Source organism: Dama dama, chromosome 12 (genome assembly GCF_033118175.1).
Source record: "Dama dama isolate Ldn47 chromosome 12, ASM3311817v1, whole genome shotgun sequence".
In the NCBI taxonomy this organism is placed as follows: Eukaryota; Metazoa; Chordata; class Mammalia; order Artiodactyla; family Cervidae; genus Dama; species Dama dama.
In genome coordinates, this window is record NC_083692.1 from 24,745,267 (window position 1) to 24,767,302 (window position 22,036).

The 22,036-nt window shown below is 34.9% G+C and overlaps 1 protein-coding gene across 3 annotated transcripts in view; it reads right to left on the minus strand.

The window, feature by feature from the left end:
* GPHN (gephyrin) overlaps positions 1–22,036 on the minus strand; it is a 531,607-nt gene that overhangs the window by 260,558 nt on the left and 249,013 nt on the right. For all 3 annotated transcript variants that reach the window (XM_061156856.1, XM_061156854.1, XM_061156855.1), the window contains one exon: positions 14,140–14,234. In XM_061156856.1, coding sequence (XP_061012839.1) covers positions 14,140–14,234 — 95 coding nt within the window. The remainder of the gene's footprint in view (positions 1–14,139; positions 14,235–22,036) is intronic.

Sequence of the window (22,036 nt, forward strand, 5' to 3'; positions counted from 1 at the left end):
GTTTTTTCCAGTATTCATGTATGGTGTGAGATTTGGACTATAAAGAAAGCTGAGTAACAAAGAATTGATGGTTTTGAACTGCAGTGTTGGAGAAGACTCTTGAGAGTCCCCTGGACAGCAAGGAGATCCAACTACTCCAACCTAAAGGAAATCAGTCCTGAATCTTCATTGGATCAACTGATGCTGAAGCACCAATACTCTGGCCACCTGGTGCAAAGAACTGACTCATTAGAAAAGATCATGATGCTGGAAGAGACTGAAGGGAGGAGGAGAAGGGGAAAACAGAAGATGAGATGGTTGGATGGCATCACCAACTCGATGCACATGAGTTTGAGCAACCTTTGGGAGTTGGAGATGGACAGGAAAGCCTGGGTGCTGCAGTCCATGGCGTTGCAAAGAGTCTGACATGACTGAGCAACTGAACTGAACTGAACTGAAGAAGGAGGAAAGGAACAAAAAAATATTTGTAACTATAATGACTCAAAATTTTCCCAAACTAATGTCAGATGCAAACTACAGATCCAGAAATAGAGAATATCAAGTAGAATAATTGCCAAGAAAGATATACTCAGGCATAACATTCCAAACTACAGAAAATTAGTGATTTAAAAAGATCTTAAAAGAAGCCAAAGGGGAAAAAACACTTACCTAAAGAGAAACAAAATAAAGGATTACATTTGATTTCTCCTTAGAAATCACGGGAACAAGAAGAAAGTGGAGTGAAACATTTAAAGAGTTGAGAGAAAAGAAAAACCAACTCATAATACTATGTGAAATTATGCTTCAAAACTGCAGGCCAGGGACTTCCCCGGTGGTCTAGTGGTTAGGAATGCACCTTACAATGCAGGGAACACAAATTTGACCCCTGGTGGCTCAGACAGTAAAGAATCTGCTTGCAATGCAGGAGACCTAGGATCATCCTTGGATTGGGACGATCCCCTGGAGAAGGAAACGGCAATCCATTCCAGTATTCTTGCCTGAAATATTCATGGAAAGAGGAGCCTGGAGGAATCACAAAGAGTTAGACACAATTGAGGGACTAACACTTACACTGTCAGGGAATTAACATCCCAAAGGCCTCGAAACAACTAAGCTTGCGTACTGCAACTACTGAGCCCACACCCCATGCTACAGCTAAGACCTGATGCAGCCAAAGAAGTGCAGCTCAAACAGAGACTGAGGGATCTGCTGCCAGCAGATCTGCCTTACAAGAACTGTTAAAACCAGTTCTTTAGAAACGTCCATATCTGTATAACTAAGTCAATATGCTATACAGCAGAGAATGACACAACTTTGTAAATCAACTATCCTTCAATTAAAAAAAAAAAAGTTCTTTAGCGAGAAGGGAATCAGAAACTCTACATAAAGGAAGGAAGAGCATCACAGAAGGAATAAATTAAGGTAAATAAAAACTTTACATGGGAATTAGTATGATGTTACTTGAAAGTGGACTTGGATTAGCTGTAAATGTACACTGCAAACTCTAAGGCAATCACTAAAAAAAGGTATAAAAGAAGTTTAATCTATGTATTAAGAAAGGAGAAAAAAAGGATCACATTAAAATCTCAGTTACAATCACAAGTGGCAGAGAAGAAGAAGACTGGAAGATAAAAACAGGGGAAAAAAAAAAGGACAAAAGAGAAAACTGTGATATATGGTAGACATACTCCAATTATACTCAGAATCACTTTGAGTATCAATGATCTAAATCCATCAACCAAAAGACAGAAATTGTCAGAGTGGATTAAAAATATGACCCAAGTATATGTTGTGTACAAGAAATCCATTTTAAACATAAAGACAAATATAGATTAAAAGTAAATGGATACAGAAAAATATACTATGCTAACATTAATTAAAAAAAGGCAGGAGTAGCTATATTAATTTCAGATAAAGCATACTTCAAAGCCAGGAATGTTATCAGGGATAAAGGACATTACATAATGAAAAGGGGATCAATTCTGCAAGAAGATACAGTGATCTTTAATGTGTATACACTCAACAATATTGTCAAAGTATGTAAGGCTAAACTGCAAAATTGCAAAGAGAAATATATGAGACCACTATTTTTAGTTGGACATCTCAAGCTCTGTCTGTCAAAAATGGACAGATACAAGTCAGAGAAAATCTGTAAGGACACAGCTGAACTCAACACCATCATCAATCAACTGGGTATAACTGAACTGTGATATTGGAGAAGACTCTTGAGAGTCCCATGGACTGCAAGGAGATCCAACCAGTCCATCCTAAAAGAGATCAATCCTGGGTGTTCATTGGAAGGACTGATGCTGAAGCTGAAACTCCAATACTCTGGCTACCTCATGTGAAGAACTGACTCATTGGAAAAGACCCTGATGCTGGGAAAGATTGAGGGTAGGAGGAGAAGGGGATGACAGAGGATGAGATGGTTGGATGGCATCACCAACTCAATGGACATGTGTTCGGGTAGACTCTGGCAGCTGGTGATGGACAGGGAGGCCTGGCGTGATGCGGTTCATGGGGTCGCAAAGAGTCAGACACGACTGAGCGACTAAACTGGACTGAACTGAACTGAACCAAACTTCATCCAACAACAGCAGAAAAGACATTCCTCTCAAACTCACATGGAACATTCACCATGATAGACCACAATCTGGGCCATAAAATACACCTTAACAGATTTAAAAGAATAGAAATTATACACTGTCTACTTTCAGACAACAATGAAATTAAACTAGAAATTAAACTTCTTCAATAACAAAAAGATAACTGAGAATCCCCAAATGTTAGTAGATTAAAGAACACTCCTGTAACTAATAAGTGACTAGAGCAAGGCTACAGGATGAAAAGTAGTAAACAAAAGCCAACTATTTCCTATATATTTGCCAGCAACAAACAACAGAAACTTGAAATTAAAAATAGAGTACACAGAAGAGACTTTGGGACTCAGTGGGAGAAGGCGAGGGTGGGATGTTCTGAGAGAATAGCATTGAAACAAGTATACTATCAAGGGTGAAACAGATCACCAGCCCAGGTTGGATGCATGAGACAAGTGCTCAGGGCTGGTGCACTGGGAAGACCCAGAGGGATGGGATGGGGAGGGAGGCGGGAGTGGGGATCCGGATGGGGAACACATGTAAATCCATGGCTGATTCATGTCAATGTATGGCAAAAACCACTACAATATTGTAAAGTAATTAGCCTCCAACTAATAAAAATAAATGAAAAAAAACAGAGTACAATTTATACTAGCACCTCCCATAAAGAAATACTTAAGTGTAAGTCTCACAAATTATGTGTAAGTTCTATATGAGGAAAACTACAAAACCCTGAATGAAATAAATGAATCAAAGAAGAAACAAATAAATGGACAGATATTCCACGTTCATGGACAGGAAATCTGAATATTTTCAGTTCAGTGATTCAATGCAAATTCAATAAAATCCAAATAAAAATCCCAGCAAGTCATTTTATTGCTATCAATAAACTGATTCTGAGGTTTATATGGAGAGACAAAAGTCTATAAGTAGCCAACACAATACTTGAGGAGAACAAAGTTGGACAGCTGATACTAACTGACTTTGAGACTTATAGATACCATAAAGCCATAGTAATTAAGATGGTGTGGTATTGACAAAAGAACAGATAAATAGATGAATGGACATAACAGAAGAACATAAATACAGTCAATGAATCTTTGACAGGAACAAAGGCAACACAATGGAGGGGGAAAAAAAAAAGTACCATTTCCTTTCCAGCAAATGGTACTAGACATCTATCCACATGCAAAAACTGAATTTAGACACAAGATACAGACTGTTCTTCCCTGTAAAAATTAGCTAAAAAAAAAATAAATAAAGAAAAAAAAAAAAAAGAAAAAAATTAGCTCAATATGGGTTACAGAACAAATTACTAACCACAAAAATGATAAAACTCCTAGAAGATGACATAGGAGAAAACATAGATGACTTGGGTGCAATGACTTTTTGGATGTAACTTTTAGATAGAAGGGCATAATCCATGGAAAAAATAATTGATACACTGGACTCATTAAAATTATCGCTTATCACAACGAGAATGAATCAAATCTGTAATTTCAAGATGAGAAATTCCACTTTAAAAAACTTTATTGAAGTATAATTTACATACAATAATCAAATCATTTGCCTATAATTCTGTAAGATCTATTTTTCTGTGGTATTTTACAGTGTTACTATGATGTGAGTAGGTATGGATTATTTTTATTCATCTTGTTAAAGACTTGTTTGGATTTCCACATCTGAAGATGGATACCTTTCTGGAGTTTGAGATTCTTTTTGATATGATATTTCAATCATTTATTTTTCTTCATTCTCTACTATCTTCTTCTGAACTTTAAGTATATTTTCTTACTCTACCCTCCATGGTTAACTTTTACTTCATTTTTATGTTACTGTAAATATGAGCTACATTATGGATAATTCTTCAAATTTTTTTACCTGTTTCCCTAATTGACTCTTCAACTGTATATAATCTGCAGTCTAATCCATCCATTAAGTTTTAAAACTTTCATTATTATATTTTACATGTCCAATATTGACATCTCCAATATTTCTAAAGAGAAATCTGCTTATGATTTTATTGAGGATCCCTTGTATATGATGAGTATCTTCTCTTGATGCTTTCAAGATTCTCTATTTTTGGCTTCTGACAGATTATTATATGGATTTCTTTCCACCTTCGTAGTTGAACTCTGCTGAGTATCTTGGATTTGCAGATTTGGGAAATTTTTAGTTATTAATCTTCAAATAATCCTCTACCCTTTTTTCCCTTTCTTCTCCTTCTGAGACTCCCACAAAGCATGGTCTAGTGGTGTTAGACGAAGAACTTAACGGTGTTTCACAGGTCCCTTAGGCTCCATTCACGTTTCTTCAATAATTTTTTTTTTTCCTTCTGTTTCTCAGACTTAACAATTTCAATAGCTCTATCTTGAAGTTCATTGACTCCTTTCTCTGGCTTCTGAATCCCTCTAGTGAAATTTTTATGTCAGTTGTGTTTTTCAACTTCAGAATATCTTTTTGCCTTTTAAAAAATCTCATTATTGATATTTACATTTTGCTTATATAATTTTCTTGATTTTATTCACATCTTCCTTTAGTATTGTGAGCATCTTTAAGACAATTGTTTTAAAAATCTCTGTCTAATAAGTTTACCATCTGGTCATCCTCATGAGTCTTTTCTGTCAATTTTTTTTTTCTCTTTTAATGGGCCACATTTGCTTTTTTTCTTTTTTAAAAATACCTTGTGTTGTGTTGTTGTTATTGTTGAAAACTGAACATCTGAATCTTGTAATGTGGTAATTCTAGAAATCATATTCTCCTCCCATCCCTTCAGATCTTGCTCTATTTTTGATTGTTGTAGAGTGTTTCTTTGTTGGGACCAGCCTGAGGTGTAAACCTAAGGTGATCCCAGGTGTTCTCTGAATCTGCATTTCTCTTTGGGCATATGCAATGACTTTTTAAATTTCCTTATGTAAGTGTTTGCTCTTGGCTATCTTAATCCTTAAATATCTGGCTTCCAAAGGGGGGAAAAGAAAAAAGTCGAGGGGACATTAAAAAAAAAAAAAAAAAAGGCACTGTCCCTTTAATTCTCCTTGAAATCATTTCATTTGGTGGAGGTTACAACAATGGTAATCTGCCTTTGTCTGTACCTCTACAATGCAAAGCAATAATTCACAAATAAAACCTAGATCCCTAATATTTGAAAGATGAGGTCCTAGTTGCCCACTCTGTCGCCCACAAGCATGCCAGTGTTGGCTGCCAGCCATGCAGTTGAGGGGTTGGGGAGTACATAGATACTACTATTTGGGGCAAAAATGACTGAAATTAACCACAATTTACCAGCTAAACCTACTCCTGGAAGCTGCCAGCCTTTGAATATACTCAAGATATGCAAAATTGTTGTATTAGATTCTGTTAGTCCAAATGTTGTCTAGGTCAAGACATGGATTCCTCTCTATCATCTTTTTCCCAGTTCCCTTCTATAGCCTTTTATAAGCTAAGTATATTTTATTTTAGGTTAAAAAATAGAAGCACTTCAAGATGGTAATACTGTTATTGACAACTATTATTTTAAATGATCCATGTCATTTTAACATGTTTTAAAAAATACTTAGGATAACTGAATTTACTAATATAAAAATCTAAATCCAATATATTTTTCCTTAAAAAACGTTTTACCAATAGTTGTGTGAAACCATTTTTGGCACCAAATGGAAAGAGTTAACTGCTCCCTAATAGCAGTGCATGTGTCTGAGTGTTTATCTTCAGTCATGGACTAGATGAAGCTGAGATCAAATTGGCAATAAATAGTGGGAAAAATGACTAATCCTACTTCACACATTAAAAACTAACTAGAGACTTCACCTCCTACTTCAGAAGATAGAGACACTATGGAAAATTATACATAACAAAAAATAAGCTGAGTATTTAAAACAATTGAAAGATGGGTTATTAAGCATTACAACAGTAAATCTCTTTATAAAATGAAAAACTGTTTATTACTTTTTCCTTTTACAAATTTAGATATTCATATAGTAGTTTTTCTTAGAGAGGAAATCTACATAGGACCTTACAACATTTCCATGAGCTATGTGAAGTCATTAAAAAACTAAGTAGACATTACAAATCAAGTTAATGACTGACCTGAGAATAAAACAAGGATAAATTATGCCTCAATGTGTAACCACAGTGGTTGCTCTATTACTGTTAATGACATTTAGAACCAAAAGTATTTGATCTCTTTAAAAAGTGAGTAGGGCATAAATTATAGATTTGGGAGCTTATATGCTGCAATTTTGTGGGCAATTCAATTAGCTACTAGGACTGAAGTGCTAAACTTAGCTGAATAAATTTCCCAAGGTCACATAGAGAGTAAATGCTAAGATATAAACTCAAAGATCTGATTTTTAAAATAGAGTTCTTTTTCTGTGAGTGTTGACCAAAATAGTAGAACCTTAACTAAGGCTCTCCTATTGACTGTGAGGAAAATATCAAAGACTGACTATCTGAGAACTCCGAACATAAATAATTGCAGGTAGACTGGGGACAGAAGTCAGAACTTGAATAATAACACTGAATGGGGCTAATTCCAGTTACAGAGCTACACTACTATGGTCATGATGGTATAAGCAGAAGAACCCAGCAAGAAGACGTATCTATCTGGCTAAAGTCTAGATGTGTGAGTGAGAGGAAGCTCTGTTATTTTTTATGTTTTCCTTTTCTTTTGCCTTTGCCCTGAAGGTGGTCCAATTGTGTGGATTTGCATAATAGCAAAGGGGATTAATACTCTACAAGAAATATCTTCTATTCCCAGCTTCCTTCAGTCAGTCTGTCAGTTTAATCACTCAGTCGTGTCCAACTCTTTACGACCCCATGATTCGCAGCACGCCAGGCCTCCCTGTCCATCACCAACTCTCGGAGTTCACTCAAACACATGCCCATCGAGTCGGTGATGCCATCCAGCCATCTCATCCTCTGTCATCCCCTTCTCCTCCTGCCCCCAATCCCTCCCAGCATCAGGGTCTTTTCCAAGGAGTCAACTCTTCGCATGAGGTGGCCAAAGTATTGGAGTTTCAGCTTCAGCATAAGTCCTTCCAATGAACACCCAGGACTGATCTCCTTCAGGATGGACTGGTTGGATCTCCTTGCAGTCCAAGGGACTCTCAAGAGTCTTCTCCAACACCACAGTTCAAAAGCATCAATTTTTCGGTGCTCAGCTTTCCTCACAGTCCAACTCTCACATCCATACATGACCACTGGAAAAGCCATAGCCTTGACCAGACGGACCTTTGTTGGCAAAGTAATGTCTCTGCTTTTTAATATGCTATCTAGGTTGGTCATAACTTTCCTTCCAAGGAGTAAGCGTCTTTTAATTGCATGGCTGCAATCACCATCTGCAGTGATTTTGGAGCCCAAAAAAGTAAAGTCTGACACTGCTTCCACTGTTTCCCCATCTACTTCCCATAAAGTGATGGGACCAGATGCCATGATCTTAGTTTCTGAATGTTGAGCTTTAAGCCAACTTTTTCACTCTCCTATTTCACTTTCATCAAGAAGCTTTTTAGTTCCTCTTCACTTTCTGCCATAAGGGTGGTGTCATCTGCATATCTGAGGTTATCGATATCTCTCCCGGCAATCTTGATTCCAGCTTGTGCTTCTTCTAGCCCAGCGTTTCTCATGATGTACTCTGCATATAAGTTAAATAAGCAGGGTGAGAATATACAACCTTGACGTACTCCTTTTCCTATTTGGAACCAGTCTGTTGTTCCATGTCCAGTTCTAACTGTTGCTTCCTTACCTGCATATAGGTTTCTCAAGAGGCACGTCAGGTGGTCTGGTATGCCCATTTCTTAAAGAATTTTCCACAGTTTGTCATGGTCCACAAGTCGAAGGCTTTGGCGTAGTCAATAAAGCAGAAATAGATGTTTTTCTGGAACTCTCTTGCTTTTCCGATGATCCAGCGGATACTGGCAATTTGATCTCTGGTTCCTCTGCCTTTTCTAAAACCAGCTTGAACATCTGGAAGTTCACGGTTCACGTATTGCTGAAGCCTGGCTTGGAGAATTTTGAACATTACCTTACTAGTGTGTGAGATGAGTGCAATTGTGTGGTAGTTTGAGCATTCTTTGAGATTGCCTTTCTTTGGGATTGGAATGAAAACGGACCTTCTCCAGTCCTGTGGCCACTGTTGAGTTTTCCAAATTTGCTGGCATATTGAGTGCAGCACATTCACAGCATCATCTTTCAGGATGTGAAATAGCTCAACTGGAATTCCATCACATACACTAGCTTTGTTCGTAGTGATGCTTTCTAAGGCCCACTTGACTTCACATTCCAGGGTGTCTGGTTCTAGGTGAGTGATCACACCATTGTGATTATCTGGGTCATGAAGATCTTTTTTGTACAGTTCTACTGTGTATTCTTGCCACCTCTTCTTAATATCTTCTGCTTCTGTTAGGTCCATACCATTTCTGTCCTTTACTGAGCACATTTTTGCATGAAATGTTCCCTTGGCATCTCTAATTTTCTTGAAGAGATCTCTAGTCTTTCCCATTCTGTTGTTTTCCTCTATTTCTTTGCACTGATCGCTGAGGAAGGCTTTCTTATCTCTCCTGACTATTCTTTGGAATTCTGCATTCAAATGGGACTATTTTTCCTCTTCTCCTTTGCTTTTCACTTCTCTTCTTTTCACAGCTATTTGTAAGGCCTCCTCAGACAGCCATTTTGCCCTTTTGCATTTCTTTTCCATGGGGATGGTCTTGATTCCTGTCTCCTGTACAATGTCACCAACCTCCGTCCAAGTTCGTCAGGCACTCTGTCTATCAGATCTAGTCCCTTAAATCTATTTCTCACTTCCACTGTATATTCATAATGGATTTGATTTAAGTCATACCTGAATGGTCTAGTGGTTTTCCCTACTTTCTTCAGTTTCAGTCTGAATCTGGCAATAAGGAGTTCATGATCTGAGCCACAGTCAGCTCCCGGTCTTGCTTTTGCTGACTGTATAGAGCTTCTCCATCTTTGGCTGCAAAGAATATAATCAATCTGATTTCGGTGTCGACCATCTGGTGATGTCCATGTGTAGAGTCTTCTCTTGTGTTGTTGGAAGAGGGTGTTTGCTATGACCAGTGCGTTCTCTTGGCAGAACTCTATTAGCCTTTGCCCTGCTTCATTCCGTACTCCAAGGCCAAATTTGCCTGTTACTCCAGGTGTTTCTTGACTTCCTACTTTTGCATTCCAGTCCCCTATGATGAAAAGGACATCTTTTTTTGGGTGTTAGTTCTCAAAGGTCTTGTAGGTCTTCATAGAACTGTTCAACTTCGGCTTCTTCAGCATTACTGGTTGGGGCATAGGCTTGGATTACCGTGATATTGAATGGTTTGCCTTGGAAACGAACAGAGATCATTCTGTTATTTTTGAGATTGCATCCAAGTACTGCATTTCAGACTCTTTTGTTGACTATGATGGCTACTGCATTTCATCTAAGGGATTCCTGCCCACAGTAGTAGATATAATGGTCATCTGAGTTAAATTCACCCAATCCAGTCCATTTTAGTTCGCTGATTCCTAGAATGTCGACATTCACTCTTGCCAAGCTATTTCTCATAGAGCAATAACTGGGAACTGCAGAGTACAGGGGAATGCTTAGAGAGCAGAGACAGCTGGTGAAGGTGGATCTCTTAATTCTGAGAATGAACTGACACAAGTCCCAGGCTTACTCCTGAGCTCAGCATGTGTGACAAACTCAAAGAAGTGTAAGAAAGGTTTTTAAAAAAATAAATAAAATATACTCCACTGCCCAATTCTCAAGCTAACTCCTGAATGGTTCATGTGCTGGCAGACCCAAACACAATAGCAAAGGCTTTTCACCATCCACATAAAGTGAGACAGAATTTTCAACATGAATCCAATCAGATTGGTTGCTGACACCAATCTGATTATAACTCTCTCCAGAGAACTTTAACAGAGGCCAGAGGTTTAAAAGATAATACTCAAAATGTCCAGGGTATAATCCAGTATTACTCAACATAGAAAAATCAAGAAAATCTGACCACCTATTATAGAAAAAAAAAATCAACAGGTGTCAACTCCAAGGTGATTCAGATATGGGAGTTGTCAGAAAAACGACATTAAGCAGCAATTATAAAACCATTCTCCATGAAATAAAGGTCAACCCTTCTGAAATAAAAGCAAAGATAGAAGTTCTTAGACAAGAAATAGTCATAAAAAATAGGTGAATATAAATTTTAGAACTGAAAATACTGCAACTGTAATTTTAAAATTCATTGCCTAGGCTCAAAGGCAAAATTAAGATGAAAGAGGAAAAATGTCAGTGAACTTGAAGACAGACTAACATAAACAATCTGAAGAATAGGATACAAATGAGTTTAAAAAAAAGTGAACATCAGAGACCTGTGATACATTATTAAAAGATGTGCAATTCATGTCACAAAAGTACCAGAAGAAAATGAGAAAGAGGTACAGAAAAAGAAAAAATCTGAAGACTTAATGGTTAATTCCCAAATTTGTTTAAAAACATAGTTAAAAGAAACTCTTTAAACCCAAAAGCATAAACTAAAAAAAATCCACATCCAGATACATAATATTCAAATTGTTGAAATTAAAGATAAAGAAAAAATATCTTCAAAGCATCCAGAGAATAAAAAATAACACATATAAGGATATATCAATTCAAATGGTTGTGGATTTCTCCATAGGAACTATGGAATCAGAAGACAGTGGAATAACAATTTTTAAATGCTGAAAGGAAAGAACTGTTAATCCAGAATCCTATATCTAGTGAAAATATCCTTCAGAAATAAAGGTAAGATAAAGACATTTCCAGATGAATGAAAGTATTAAAAGGTTTTGCTAGCACACTTGATCTAAGAACTGGAACTCTGAACCAGTAACAATACAATGGTGATCAACACTTAAACTTACTATGAATTAACTGTTCCAAGCACTTAAATGGACTAGTTTACTTAATTCAAGAAGGCTGGTACTATTAACATCCTCACTGTAGAGATGAGGAAAAGAAATATGTGATATAGCTAGTAACAGAGCCAGAACAGAATCCAAGCAATCTGAGTTCAGAGACGATGCTCTTAACCATTACTTACTACAATCTTCCAACTTGTTGGGAAAAAAAAACAAAAACCTGGAAAATATTAAGCTACCCAAATAGATGGAAGCCATTTAAACAAATTAAGTAACTTTAATTACTTAATTAAAGTAATTAAATAATTATACTATTAAATCATTAAGTATTATAGTATTATATTATTATTATACTAGAGAGAAAAATAGGAAGGCAGGGCACCAACTTGATGTATTACTTTACCCTGAAAAATATTCTATTAAAACTAGGATGAAACATTGAGTTAGCAATAGTAATCATAAAAGTAAACCCTTTTTTTTGAGTACTTACTATGTGTCAGAAATTGTTCTGGAGCTGAGGATGCAAAACGAATAAGATAAAGCAGTTGATCTTAATACAAACTTGTATTTTATACAAATTAGGTAAAACAGATGAGAAAGTAAATGATTATAACATAGTATGTGCTATAACATAAGCATGTACAAAGCCTCAAGTACATACAAGGCAAAAAATCTGTAGAAAGCAGGCATCAATCTAATCAAAGCACAAAAAAATAAACGTAAAGGGAAACAGCCCATAATTCCTTTTCCATAACTCATGTGGACTACTATCACTGTTTCAATTTTGTTAATAAACTCTCAGTTTAATAGTAATGGAAATAAAAGTCAGAAGAATCTGTTACCATGCTGTATATATGTTTTAATTTTCAAAGCCTTCAGCCTAAGAATGATGAACTCATTCCAAAATACTTAAAATCAGCTCCTATTAATTTATTTTCATTCACTGGGCAGGCCAGTACTCAGTAATTATGTGAATTTAGAAGGCAGAGGGGAAATTAATCCAGAAAAATTTTTCAATAAGGCAAAAGCGCTGTTTCTATACTGGATCAGGAAAGCTATATTCAGTTTAAGAAGTTACCTTAACAGCTGTAAGGAAAAAGTTCTCCAGATAAACGGGGGATCCTTAAGGTAAGGACCATGTCTTACTCTTCTTTCCACACTTAGTATTCCTAATGGCTAACACAAGGCCTGACAAATATATTATTTTGAATAATAATAATAATTCAAGAGTTTGTAGAATGAGATTTTTATTATAAAGTAATTAACAAGAGATGAAGTTTAATTCTATCTTGACTATATTCCTTGTATGCCAAGAAAGAGTTCTTATATTCAAAGACTACTACTTAATTCCATAGAGAAAAGGGACCAGAGGTGACCTTTGATCTCCTATGGGCAGGTAAAATAAGTAAGGGTGAAAAAAGAATAGCATAAGAGAATCAGTGTAAGTTTGTTAAAGATTAGCATGGACTTTTAAATTAAAAAATTCAAGTTACTTAGTTCTTTTCTTGGTATTATTATATGAAATGTTACAATAGAGTACTTGTAACAGGAAAGAAAGTACAGTAACTGATGACCCACTCACTGTTCCCTGTAGCTGTGCTTCAAGTGGCTGCCACTTACAGCATACAAACAGTCTAAGTAACAGAAAGGGCATTATAACTCATTCTATGCATTAAATGGATATACTTAAATATTAATTTTGCAAACAGGATCAATAAACAACTATAAATAATTATAGAGAAATCCTGCCAATTATAAAGTTACTATGTATTTTCTAGATTGCTCTGAGATCAACTGTATAAATCAAAGGTCATTAAATCAACAGATTTTCACTAAGTTGACAGTTCTGTCTTTAACTTAAATGATGTCTGTTCTCATTAAAGGGGATTTTAATCTAATAATTACTAAAATAATAAAAAATAACTAAACTATCAAATTGAGGATGGATGTCACCATGTAGGTCAATGAAGCATAGTTTTAAATATACTAATTTAATACACTAGCCTTCTCTGGTGACTCAGACAGTAAAGAATTTGCCTGCAATGGAGGAGGTCCAGGTTCCATCCCTGGATTTGGAAGATCCCCTGGATTAGGAAATGGCAACGCACTCCAGCATTCCAGCATTCTTGCCTGGGAAAGCCCATGGACAGAGGAGCCTGGCGGGTTACAGTCCATGTGGTTGCAAAGAGTCCGACACAACTGAGTGACTAACACTTTGAACATATATTATTGATTTTCTTTTCATGACCACACATCAATATGCCTATTTACAAATGGAAATTAAGTTCCTAACTTGTAAAAACCTATTAAAAGACTCTACTGCTTAGTTTTATTAAATTAGGATTTAATGACAACTAAGGAAAATTAATTGATGACTATAATCACAAAAAAAGAATATATTACATCTTAAAAACTGGACTCTTCTTGGGGTTATAATTGATTACTTTCAGCAGTAATGATATTTTCTAAGTTTCAACATAATATACAAAAAAATAAAAAAAGGATAAAGAACTTGAAAGAAACTGTGGCCGAGATTTAGAGAGGATGCTGAGACTTTGCGGGGGGAGGGGGGCTCAAAATTAAGTGGTATGATTATAACGTTTCTTAGGTTTCCCAGTCTATTGTAGTGATTACTGGTATGGAATTAATTTTCTTTGCACCACTTTGGTGACTTTCTTACCTAGAGAGCATGCCCAGAGGTGTAACATTAAGTGATCCCATCAGCATTGCCAGGGCCATCCCTGGTGCTTCCCGTTCTATTACTTCTTTTGTGGCCTGTAATTAAAGATTAAATAGCAGACTGAGTGAAATTAACCAAAAATAAGGAAGGCAGAGTAGCAAAATTAACTTAAAAAATAAGTTAATTTATTATAGATCATGCTATCTATTAATATAAACCATACTTTGTAGTGCTCCAATTTTTTTTTCTTTAAGGCTTAAAGATTCAATTCTTTGGGACCACTGAATAAAAGCTGAAAACCAGGATATTGAGGGAACTTTTATATTAGTAGATCTTTCTTATCCCTTATAACTTAGGAGTGTTTGATAGCAATCTCATCTTGCCTAATAACCTTAATTTTAAAATTAAGCCTCAGATTGCTAAAACGGCTCAACAGATTTTCACAGAACAAGAAATCTGGGTATTTTTCTTTGCCTATTACTCTTGAAATAATTAGTCCCTAAAAACCTGAGAACCCCTTGCATCTTTCCTAGCTCTATGGTTTTATGATATAATAAATGGAACTCAACAAATCATCAAGTCAATCTTCTCCATAAATTGGGTAGAAGAAAAACTCTAGATTCTTTTCCAAATCTTCAATATAAATTATATATCTGTTTTTTTTTAAAACAGACATATTCCTTTTTAAGGAATTAATAAAGTGATAGGCTTTATGTATATAAGTTTTAAAATAGGGCATTCTTAAGACAAGTATGGTTAAACGTGGAATAGGTATTGAAGGCATGAAAATTTCATTTTCTAAAGGTCAACCGAAATATGTATATATTATCATAATGTGATGGCAAAGATAGGCTTTATGCTAAAGTTGGGAGTGAAGTACATGATTTAAATCATTTCTAATCCTCTTTTTACATATGTAGCACGCTATAATAATTGGGAGCAACACAGGAAGAAAGCTTGCAAAATAAAGTATTACAGTAAATAAGAAGAAAGGCAAACAAAATAAAAAGCAAGTTATGGAAAATAGAGTGAAAGGCTGATATTTCAATATTTCATTAGAAGTAGAGTGATCATCCTAAATAAGGCCATTGCTCTAGGCAAACTTTACATTGATAAATGTCTCATCTAGCCTAATAACCTAAATTTTAAAGTGAAGGCACAGGCTGCTATAATAGTTCAATAGATTTTCATAGAGTGAGAAATCTGGGAGGAGCAGTTAAAATGTGTCACTATGTGTTACATCCAGTTGACGTTATAAATAAGTTTTTAAGATGCATATAAATTACTTAGTTATATAGAATAAAGGATTACCAGAAATGACATAATCTACTGGTTCACTGAATCCCAGCATAATGTAATATTTAATAGTGTCAGAAATTTTAAAGAAAAATTAACACTAACATAATGCTCTTCAATAAAACCTGCTTTCAAAATAAAGGGCCAGCAGGAAGGAAAAATGGACATTCTTAAATTCTTAAGTTTGGAAGTTAACCACTTTCATTAAAATATACAGCTAAAATTTGTTAAGCTAGTATTATACAGAATCTACCCCCATGTTTTCCAAATTCAATAAATCTGGTATGATTTTGAGGTCTCCAGGGAAGAAAAACTATTTCCATGTTAAAACTGCTTTACTGAAGTTTACAACTTCTTCTTAGGAACCTTAAAATCTTACAGCCCTAAAATACCAAGGAAGGCATGTTACTGAGAACGATCTTAAAAGAGCTCTTTGCATAGAGTTTATATTGATTTCATTATCTGCTTGAAAGTCACCTAAGCAATGTCTGACATTTAATGAATTTGCAGGTCCACATAAAGATGATGTATTCCAAAGTAGAGTAGCATGCTTTATTTAAGGACAAGGAAGAAAATATCAACAGATAGCTAAGAGGAAGGCTTTCACTTAGATACTTCAAAGCACAGCATTTATTCATCCATACAACAAGTATTATTAAACACTGACTATGTACTAGGTAGAATTCTATGCAATGATGCTGCAATAGTGAATAAAACAAACTTATAAGGGTATGTAAACTCACTGTCATCTAGTATGTGAAAAATTCAATTGACAAATTACATATGAGAATTACCTAAAAGACATGCAATTCATTCATTTTTCTAGATCCTCTAAAATATACCACAGATTTGGCCAGACCACAGTGGTCTACTTGGAAAGGCTTGTCCCAATTTTAAAAGAATTGTTTTATTGGACTTTGCTTTTGTAGTATGCAGTGGGATAAAATTAAATGGCTCAGCAAAACTCATATTTATTAGCAAGTATTTGAGGCCATTGCTCACCACACTACACCGAGGTCCTCTTCAGAAGAAATTCTTTCTTAAGTATCACAATTAGAAATTGTGCATTCTTTTATGATACCAGTTTGTTTTTAAAATTATAATGATTGTGAATCAAGTTATCCTTGAGAACAGAGACATATTTATGAATTTTTTTTAAGTAGGCTTACTGAACACATGGGGCTTCTCTGGCAGCTCAGACAGTAAAGAATCTGTCTGCAATGCAGGAGACCTAAGTTTGATCCCTGAGTTGGGAAGATCCCTTGGAGAAGGTAATGGCTACCTACAACAGTATTCTTGCCTGGCGAATTCCATGGACAGGGTAGCCTAGCAGGCTACAGTCCATGGGATTGCAAAATGTCAGACACGACTGAGCGACTAATACTTTCACTGAACACAACCTAATTTCACCTTAATTTTTCCTTGCCCTATTTTTCCACATTTATCTTATTAAAAGTTCTGCTGTGTTTTGTGTATTTGGCTAAGTCATCTTAAATATTTTACAATGTATTAGTAAATATATGGATGAGAGATGGATGAATGTATGTATTCTTACACAGAGGACTTCCTCTTTTCCAAATGTAACTTAGGAGAGACAGCTAATTCTTTCTGAAGACTTTCTACAGAATATTGGCCTATAGACATAAATCTTGTACAGCTGAGAACACAGGAGGAAAATACATATAGAGTAGTGATGTCACTAAAAGGCATTGGTGCTGAGTGAGGAGGGAGACTCTAGGACTAGACACAAACCAACACTTTTGTTTATATTTTCTTAAATAATGCACAAATACAGTTTTTCTCACATCTACATCAAATGTATCTTTTCCCTGTTTAGTGTAGCAAAACGATCAACATCTGTGAAGTCAGACAATACCACCACATAGTTAAGGTCGTGAGAGTAAGGACTGCATCTGGTGAAGCCCCTACCACAGTGGCCAACATATAGAATACGTACTCAATCAATATTTGTTGAATAAGAGGAGTGAATAAATGAACCTATACAGGTTTGAAATCTGGCCTTATCACTTACTTGCTTTGTGAATTAGAACAAAATATTTTACCTCTCTGAGCTTCAGTCTACTTACAAACAAAATGGAGCTAACAATTAAGCATACCTACATATTATGAGAATTAAATTATAGAAGTAAATCACCTAGCATAGAGTAGGTATTCAATACTTGTCAATTTTCTCCAGGCCTCTGGTTTCCAATCTCACATCTTCATAGTTTTTATTATACCAGTTAGAAAAGAGATACAATTCAAAAATCCAGAAACCAAACCTAGCAACAGTGGTTGAGAACCAAAGGTGAGGGGAAAGAGAAGAGAGAACAAGAACCCAAAAATCGGCAGTGCCGGGCAGGAAGATGAATACTGAAATCACGGTATCTAAAGGAACAAACAGCCAAATGAAGTAGAGATTGGAAGAATGAACAGGAGGGCACAAGCTGGGTAGAAACGTTTGTGAACTGTAAATGGGAAGGCTCAACTAGAAGGCAAAGAGCAGGAAAATAAAAGTTAATTTAGAATAAAATAAGAAAAAAATATCTGTATAGGTTATTAGAAAATCCAAATAGAAGAGTGGTTCTAACAATTGTAGCTTTATTCCTTTGATCATATATACTAGGATGATACACATAGATAAAAGAAGGTTATTAGTATCTATTAACAAGTAGATAACAAGCAATCATTATCTATTCACAATCAATGGCAAAAGAGATGTCATTAAAAGTATGAAATCATTTTTCTTATTAACATTTAGCTTGTTTCTCACTTTTTTATTATTAATTTGATTACCAGATTCTTTTTATCCTTGAGAAATAGTATACATTTATATTTTTACTTCAGATATAACCTTTTTTGCACTAGTAGATTCCAAAACAATGAGGTTTAATTAGATTTACCTACACTCTTTAAATAAGACATTTTATTTTTAACTTTTAGATACTTTCTAAAGTTTGAAGGTTGCAACCTCCATGGAAAATCACTTATTGTGATCTTTTTCTTTTACCCTTGACACTTTGAAGATAACATTAAAGTCAAAAAGATGCTTCAAAGACTGCTCAAGTTGCAAAAAAAAAAAAAAAAAAAAGGGTGTCATAAATAATGATTCTATACCCCAGGGAACTTGTCAATGAAGTTTGGGTCCATTTTTACCTTCACAGAAAAAATAACCTTGAAAAATGTTATTGCTAACAGGCAATGATGTTTAAGTATGCACAGAACACAAAATAGGTAAATGTAAATGTGTAGAAATTCCTTGTATGCATGGTGGTAGTGAAAAATCACACAGGAGAGTGCTTTTACTTATTTTTATAGACATACTTTAGTTAATAGGTATAATTTGTACATAAATATTTACATAATTGTTACTTGATATACAATTTCCTAACAACTACTACAGAGGCTTCTGCTAATTAAACAATTTTAAATAACAAAGACTATCTTTGAAACACTAGCTAACAAGTACTAATAAACTTGCTAAGCTATCCAGGTGGAATATGATTACAGCAGAGGTTCTCAAACTTTAGTGTGCATCAGGATCCTATGGAAACCTTGTTAAACAATGATTGCTCGGCCATACCCGGAGATTTTGATTCAGAATGTATAGTTGGGGTCTCAAATTTTTCATTTCTAACAAGTTTCCAGGTTATATTTGTGATCCTGGTCAGAGGACTATACTTTGAAAAACACATGGCAGACAGAAGAAATGAGATAGATTAATGATAATGTGCACAACTTGCTGTAATATTCATAATCATCTTATATTCAATTTTGCAAAACAGACTGAAATAAATTTAATGATCCTTCATCAGAGCAAAATATAGACCTAGTGAGGAGATAAATTAGGTAAAAATAGGCAGTTTAATGCCAACCAATTAAACTTTCCTGACTCTATTCACTAATGCCAGCCAACTACATAAATTTTATTTCATACTTTAAAAGATGGTTATAATAAACAATCCATATCTTGTCCCCTATAAGTATCCCACGGTACAGAGACGTTATCTTTAAAGTATTTTTTCCTCAGGGCTATATATGATGAATAAAATTTACATAGAGGATTCTTAGGGATGTTCAAGGAACACAACTATAAATTTACTCTCTTCTCCCGTCAATTAAGAAGCACAGTGGAAGTATGAGTCACATTATTATAAAGGCAACTTCTATTCTAATTAACTGAAAACACTCATTTACATATTTCATTAATTTTATATTACCAATTACAAACATCTTCCAACCAATCACAACGTATCAGTGAATCAGCAATGTGACAAAATGGTTGAAGACTATTGCCACAAAGGAGAAGCTGCAACCAAGTAATGAAAATATTAATAGTTATTCCAGTTTTACTTAGGAGATATATACCTATTTGTAATGTATTTCTTTTTGGAGCTTTAGCTTTCTTAGACATTTACGTCTTTTTCCACTCCTAGAAGAAGCAGAAAGCTTTTCAAAATGGAGATATTCCATTTTGTTTTTCAGTTAAAGCTATACAATACTTAAGTAAGATCTGGTTATAACGAAAAAATCAAAGGAGATGGTAAAATAAAAATCTAAGTACCACAGGCAAATTTATCTTCCAGTCTATTCAATGAACATGTACTTTGCAACAAGTCAGACATGCCTGAGCAATCAGACACATTTCTTGTATAACATGGCCCTAAAGCAAGCCAACCGATTTATCTGTCTCAACCATAGCATTTATTATAATGTTAGCTGTACAGATACATCGGGGGTGATTAAAAGATTTCTAAGTACTTCACCTATGAAAAATCTCACTTCATCTGTTAACATTTAGATCCCAACCCTTGTTAAAGAACCAAGTTGATGTTTTTTATAAAAAAGCTTTTGAAAATCCTGAGAATTATTGGTGGTCAAGAGTGAAGAAATGTGTCAGTAGACTTGTTTTTTATAAAAAAAAGAACCAAGTTGAGTACATATATAGCAGTAAGTACTCCTTAGTGAGTACTTATTGAGTACTTTCCTTACTCAGTGAGTACTTTTTCATATTATTTTCCTCATTTACCTAAATATTAATAATTTGATAGTCAAATTATCAAACAAAAAAATAAGGTAACTCAAATGAGTGAACTATTTTTTATAAGAGATTTTTCACAAGAATAGCACTTATCTTTATAGTCTAATAAGTAGTCTACAAATTGCACTACTTTTTATCTCATTACAGGAAAATGTGAGAAAATAGTGGTATTTCTACAGATTATTAGCATTTTTATATATGCATTACACATTTATTCATTTTTGGCATTATGTGAAAAACAATAAAGTTCATCTTTATTATAAGTTGTTGGTTACATTTCTTTTAATCTACAGAGAACAAAATAGTATTAATTCATGCTCTTCAAAAATTGATATATAGATATGGAAAAATACCTTGTTTCTCAAATATGAAGAAACATGAAGTAGAAAGATGATCCAATTTGAAATTTCACTGAAAGACTGTTGTCTGTTGTCAGTTAACTGGGGAATACATAACCCAACCTCTTTATTCCAAGTACTCTGGAATTCTGTTATTTTAATGTCATTAGTGGTATATAATATAAGTAGAAACATAACAGAAGCTACCTAAAAAAGCTACCTAAAAAAATCTACACATTGGATTTCCATTTTATTAATGATCACACATAATTACTAAGTTTACTTACAGCAGTGATTTTAGGGTTCATATAACAATATAAGTGAAGCTGTGCTCAAAAATCTTAAGTCAGAATAAAAGAAATAAGCTCCTACTTTAGGCTCATAAGTACTATTTGCAACTGACTCACTGACAACTGATTTTAGAAAAATTTAAAACTTTGCTCTTTGCCTAAAGATACAATAATTCTCACTGGTGGATTCTTTAGAAAGTATCCACATTAGAAACATGTAATTATCACACCTGAAGTTCTTGATTTTTACCAAAACAGGCACTTGTGAAAAGGGGAGAGAAAGAAAAAAATAAATGAGGTCAAGGAAGAAGAATAAGTGGAAGAACTGCTAAGAAAAGAGAAAAACCAAAAAATAGCTCATTCTTATTTTAAATATTATTATAAGGCGTTCTATTTTGTCTTCTCATACCACCCTCAGTTTTAAAATTACAGGCCATTTGGGAAATATGAAAATGAGTACAGTACTTCTTAAAAGCAAAGAAACCCAATACTGCTACTGTACTGAGATAACCTTAACTTAGAAAAGTCCAATAGTAAAGATGAGAGAAAAATCTACATCCATATATATTTGGAGACTATGACATGCTGTGCATGTGTGCATGCCAAGTCTCATCAGTCATGTCCTACTCTTTACGACCTTATGGACTGTACCCTGCCAAGCTCCTCTGTCCATGGCATTCTCTAGGCAAGAATACTGGAGTGGGTTGCCATGACCTCATCCAGGGGATCTTCCTGACCCAGGGATCAAACCCACGTCTCTTAATACCTCCAGGGATCAAACCCACATCTCTCAATGCCTCCTGCATTGGTAGGAGGGTTCTTTACCACTAGCACCACCTGGGAAGCCCATGACATGCTGTAGCTTGAATTAAATAACTTATTCTCTTATAGTTTTACTCATCTAAAGATTGATTTTAAACCTAATAACCTCT